Source organism: Nelumbo nucifera, chromosome 7, assembly GCF_055504915.1.
Source record: "Nelumbo nucifera cultivar China Antique chromosome 7, China Antique-T2T, whole genome shotgun sequence".
Taxonomy (NCBI): domain Eukaryota; kingdom Viridiplantae; phylum Streptophyta; class Magnoliopsida; order Proteales; family Nelumbonaceae; genus Nelumbo; species Nelumbo nucifera.
The window spans coordinates 11,746,155-11,751,319 of record NC_142655.1 but is presented as its reverse complement, the minus strand read 5'-3'; the positions used below and the strand labels follow the sequence as shown (position 1 = coordinate 11,751,319).

The window sequence follows — 5,165 nt, the reverse complement described above, 5'->3', positions numbered from 1 at the left end:
AAGGAATAAATAGATCATCAATATCGCAAAGTTCGCAATCATATTTCCGTCTGAAAATCCTCGTTAGGTCCACTGTGGTGTGCTCCTGTTACTCTGCGTGTGCGTGTTTGAGAGAGAGAGAGATGGGGAGTTCATCGGGCGACTTCTCGGTGTTGGTGTTAGCGTCAGATCTGGGCATCGACGCTCGGCCCTTCTTGACGGCATCTGATCGAGAAGAAGAAAATAATAACAGAGAGGAGGAGACCTGGCATGATTGCCCTTCTTACCTTTCCGATGAAGACTTTTCCGACCTCGATGCGTTACAGCTCTTCCGTGTTCAAGGCACCGATAAGTCTGGCAATCGTATCGTCCGCATCGTCGGAAAGTACTTTCCAGGTCTCTCTCTCTCTCTCTCTACACACACACACACGACAAACCTCCCATTAAAGCTCGTTCTATTTCATCTGTAATTTGTATGGATGTCTGGGGATGGTGGTGGTTACAAGTTGTAATTTAGAACCCATTTTCATTCTAAGGGTCTTCCAATAACCCTTTTTTTGGGATAAAGGTTAAAGGTTTCTTTCTTTTATTTATTTGCTTCAAATTAGGCATCTGAACTCTAAACCCATCTGCTTGAATCGGGTTGAAAAGACTTTCAAGGGGTCAGCTCATAAACTGGAATTTTTTTTACCTCCTTGAAGTTTATTGTAGGAAATTGGCTTCTTCTCTCCCTCCCCCTCCTTTTCATGGTTAGGTACTTAGGTTTGAGCTTGTGTTTCGTTATACTTGGGGGGGGGGGGGGGGGGTTGGTTCCTTTTAGTTGTTTCTATTTCTTATTACTCTTTTTTCTCTTCTCTTGGTATTGCAATTTTTGGAAATTTAGCTATCCAAGTTGAAGAGGTTATCAATATATATGCAGGAAGATTTTCAAAATGAAGTTTTTGGAATATAATATTGTAGGAAATTTGTTCTTCATTTTCTAGTTACTAGTTAAGGCATTTTACTATCATATTTAACAGTTTATATCTTAATTTGAAGACATATCTTGGCCATAATTTTCTGATATGTAGCCTTCCCCTTGATAAATTGCAGAGTTTCTCACTGCTTTCTTCAGATGTTTTTTTTTTTTTGTAGTGTTAAGTTCTTTCTCTAGTTTTCATGTTTCATGGAATTTAGCACTGCAGGAAATTCTTATTTGTTTTTGGTTCGAGCCCATAAGGTGAACATTAAGACTTTTCTGTTTCTGCCACTTGGTTAACTTGTAGACGATGCTTATCTGGAAAATGTTGAGAATGAATTGCTTGAATGAACAACTTTTTGGGATGATGACATGCCTAAATGTACCTGGTTTTATTCATGATATGCAGCTCCAGTTGTGAGTGGAGAACGGCTGAAGAAGTACATTTTCCACAAGATCTTCACTGAATTGCCTGAAGGACCATTCTGCATTGTTTATATGCATAGTGCAGTGCAAAAGGAAGATAATTACCCTGGTTTGACCATCTTGAGGTGGATTTATGAAGAACTTTCCACTGTCTACAAGGAGAGGCTTCGTATTGTGTATTTCCTGCATCCAGGAATCCGTTCAAGGCTAGTCTTTGCAACTCTTGGCCGATTCTTTTTAAGTGGGGGGTGAGGACTTGATACCTGGAGGTTTTTAGATAGAAAACTTGAATTTAGTTTTTTTCTGATCAGCTATATACTGATAATTATTGCCATTATAGGTAACTGTAGACTTAAAAATTTTATCTGCTGCCTTTTTGTAGTTTATATTGGAAAATCAAGTATGTTAGCCGTCTCCAGTACCTTTGGGAAGATGTAAAGAAGGATGAGATTGATATTCCTGATTTTGTGCAAAATCATGATGATGTTCTTGAGCATAGGCCACTGACAGATTATGGGATAGAACCAGATCCACTCCATCTGTCTGAGGTTCCACCTGTCGGGTTTTCATTTGGGAGGTATGAAGATAGGTGGGCTTCTCGAGAATATATGTCCTAATTTTATTATTTCTTGGAAATTAACAAATGTACAGAGTAAGGCTTTACAATGTTCTTGTTCCATCAACAGAGTCCATGAGTATGAAGCTATATGTTGGTCTTTTGAGATTCATGTAATGAAGTATGCACTATGCAGTATAATATACTTATCCACAGTGACATGTGGTAGGTATGCAATATGATAATGTAGCTTTCTACCTTCCCCCCCCCCCCCCCCCCCTGCCAGTTTCATCATCATCATCATCATCTAAGCCTTGTCCCAACTATATGAGCTCAGCTACACTAATCCTGTTTAGCCATGTTGTTCTATTCAGTGCCATATCCATTATAAAATTATGCAGGTTTCATTTAATTCTTTTTATATCCTTCAATTCACTTTTATTCCTCTATTCCAATTCTAGTTGGTTGAATCATATCCTCCTTGAAATTCATTTTCAGCATATAAAGTGTATGAATCATCAATAAATATATTGTATGCTTTGAAAGACATGAGCTCTGTTGCCACCGAACCGTCAAAGTTAGGAGTTTCTATGTGGTTTTATTCAGTATGGGGTGATAATTTTATCCTACCATGTACTGTTATCCAACTACTCAACTATCTTTTATAATCATGAATTACAAGAGTTTATACTCAACTATCTTATATAACCATGAACTAGAACAGTTTTACAACTTCTTTGCTACATGGAATGTGGTTATCCATTATCCCTTCTCTCTCTCTCTCTGTGTTTTTATTACATTAGACTTTTGAGTTAACCATATAATTCAAAGTAGCTGGATTGTGGAATTTAAAGGGTTTATTGGTTTAAGTAGGATCAATTTTTAAAGAGGGAAGAAGACCATGCAGGAGTGGAATAAGTAGAACCATCTATGGATCAGCATCAATAGAGGGATCTCCAGAGTCATTGTGGGTTGCAACCAATGAAGGGACATGCTCCCGTTTCTGCACCTTACTGGAATAAGTAGAACTGTCCATGGGTTGTGGTTCTTCATTGGTCATAGAGGTACCCACCAAGATGTTCAGGGCAGTTTGTTGGTTAGTGAGAGCTGCCGGCTTTTGTGAGTGATCGCCCAAGTGACTCTAGAAAGGCCCTATGGAGTTGTAGCATCTACACCAAGTCGGCAGCTTGGCAGAGCACATTTTCGGTGACTGTGCTGTGAACACATTGAATAGAGCGCTCACCTAGCTGAAACAATTGCGAGCCGATGATTACAGCAGCAACAACAATAACGTCTCACTCTCACCAATTATCCGATTTCCACTAATGTTTCTTCCACTGTCCATCTATTGTTGCCACCGAAAATTTGTTTCATGGTGACCATGCTGAAGCAGGTGAAGACGTTGTAACCTGCAACCGAAGTCTGGGTGATCTCAAAGACTTGCAGAGGAAAAAGAAAGGAGAAATCTCATGCTTGCAAGTCACTGCTTAGCCGTTAATGGATACTGATTTAGGAGTTATAAAAACAAATTGAAAGTCATTGTTGAGTCAGTTAATTACAGGTGATTTAGAAGGAATTTAGAGAAAGGAATTGCAAGTCAATGCTGAATTAGCCAAAGAAGAACAATGAAGGGATAAGAATGAGGGGGCGCTTACATGTCTCCATCTCTCAATTTTGTTTTTTGTTTTTACTTGAAAGAAATTGGACGTAAGCATGAGACGAATATCTCTGCAAGTAACGGGAGTGAACATAGATGCGAAAATCTGTTAATTGCCAAAACTTGAAATAAAAAGAATAATAAAACATGAAAGAAAATGACAACAGAATGAAATAACAAAGTCAAAGGTTGCATAGTGTTTTGGTCGCAGTGATGCACATGGTGAGATGTTTTGTAGATTGAGATGTATTTGCAGAGCTCCAGCTTTGACTGCACTCGGAGTTGGATCCAAAAATGGATGCCTCCTTGCTCTCTCTCACTTTTGGTAGAAGGGTGGAAAGGAAGAGAGTTGACTCTAAAAACGCTGGAAGAACATGGGATGCGACCAAGAGAATGAAATGCTAGAGTGAAGGAAAGCACTACTTCAAGAGAATGAAACGATAAAGATTGTCCTTTTAGATTGGAAGCTCCCCATTTTTAAGATTGGAAGTTCCAATTCGTTTACGTATCTAAAATATGACAATTTCCCAGTTTTTGGCAACTTCCCTCAATTACAATACTAATTTTTTGGCAACTTTTCTGTGATATTATAATGTGATTTATAGAGAGATGACATAATCCAATAGGAGAGGGAAAACGTTAATGAGGTGGCAAGTTGAGAGTCTAAAGAATGGTATTTTGAGGAGAGAGAGTGAATCAAGGAGAAGTCAGGAACTCAGAATTGGGGTAATTAAGCAAGGAGAAGCTATCTACTGCCACTTTTGACAGTGGATAAGAATCTTCTTTTAACCAGTAAGCTTCATACCGGATAGGTTGTTTATGACTGTTGCGGTTAGCCAGCAAAGAGAGAATGGTCAAGTTTGAGCCCGATATATAGGTTATTGATAATTGTAGGGAGGTGCCAAACTAAGGTTGAATTGAACTATAGGAGCTAGGGGTGGCCATGTCTAAGCTTCTCACGAGATATTTGAGCTTGGCTTGGCTTGGTTTAGACCAAGCTTCGAGTCGAGTTTGAGCCCGATATATAGGTTTGTTTGCTAATTGAGTCGAGCTTGAGCCCAATTAAGCTCGGTTAGTGAGGCTCATGAGCCTAATTGAGCATAACTTTTATTTTGTATACATAATATTTTTATTTTTTATGTATAATAGTAAATAATTTTTATAAATCTTAATTTTTTGTATGTAAAATAAAAAAATATTTTGTGTAATTTTTATTTTTTAGAAAAAGCTTGGCTTACAGTTGAGCTTGAGACTAACCGAGCTTGAACTTGTGAGCTTTGAACCGAGCTGAGCTTGAGCTCAAATCTCTAACTCGAATCGAGCTCGAGCCTAACACTATTTCTGTGAGTCAAGCTTGAATAGCCAAATATTTGGCTCGACTTAGCTCGAATCCACCCCTAGGCCCTAGTAAGAGCTAGAAAGGAGTGACATAAACACGGTCAAGTTGTTTACTAACCAAACCTGAGGATCTCTGATTAGACCAAGTAAAATGAGGACCTTGGGAACATTACGTTGTGAATTGAAGGTAGTAATTTGGGCTCAAAGCTCATCACGATTTGTGTGGGATGAGTGGCCATAGATTTCATAAT

At 38.6% G+C, this 5,165-nt stretch overlaps 1 protein-coding gene across 2 annotated transcripts; it reads left to right on the top strand.

Moving 5' to 3' along the window:
• Window positions 1-2,312, top strand: LOC104608840 (SEC14 cytosolic factor family protein / phosphoglyceride transfer family protein). Of its 2 annotated transcripts, none has more exons than XM_010274936.3 (3): window positions 1-375; window positions 1,347-1,611; window positions 1,746-2,312. In XM_010274936.3, exons 1-3 carry the CDS (start codon window positions 123-125, stop codon window positions 1,978-1,980), a joined length of 753 nt encoding a protein of 250 aa, XP_010273238.1. In that variant the 5' UTR covers window positions 1-122; the 3' UTR covers window positions 1,981-2,312. The 2 variants fall into 2 exon arrangements, with proteins under 2 accessions (XP_010273238.1, XP_088748498.1); XM_088892372.1 differs by having other exon boundaries at window positions 13-375; window positions 1,347-1,569.
• The last annotated feature ends 2,853 nt before the right edge of the window (window positions 2,313-5,165 follow it).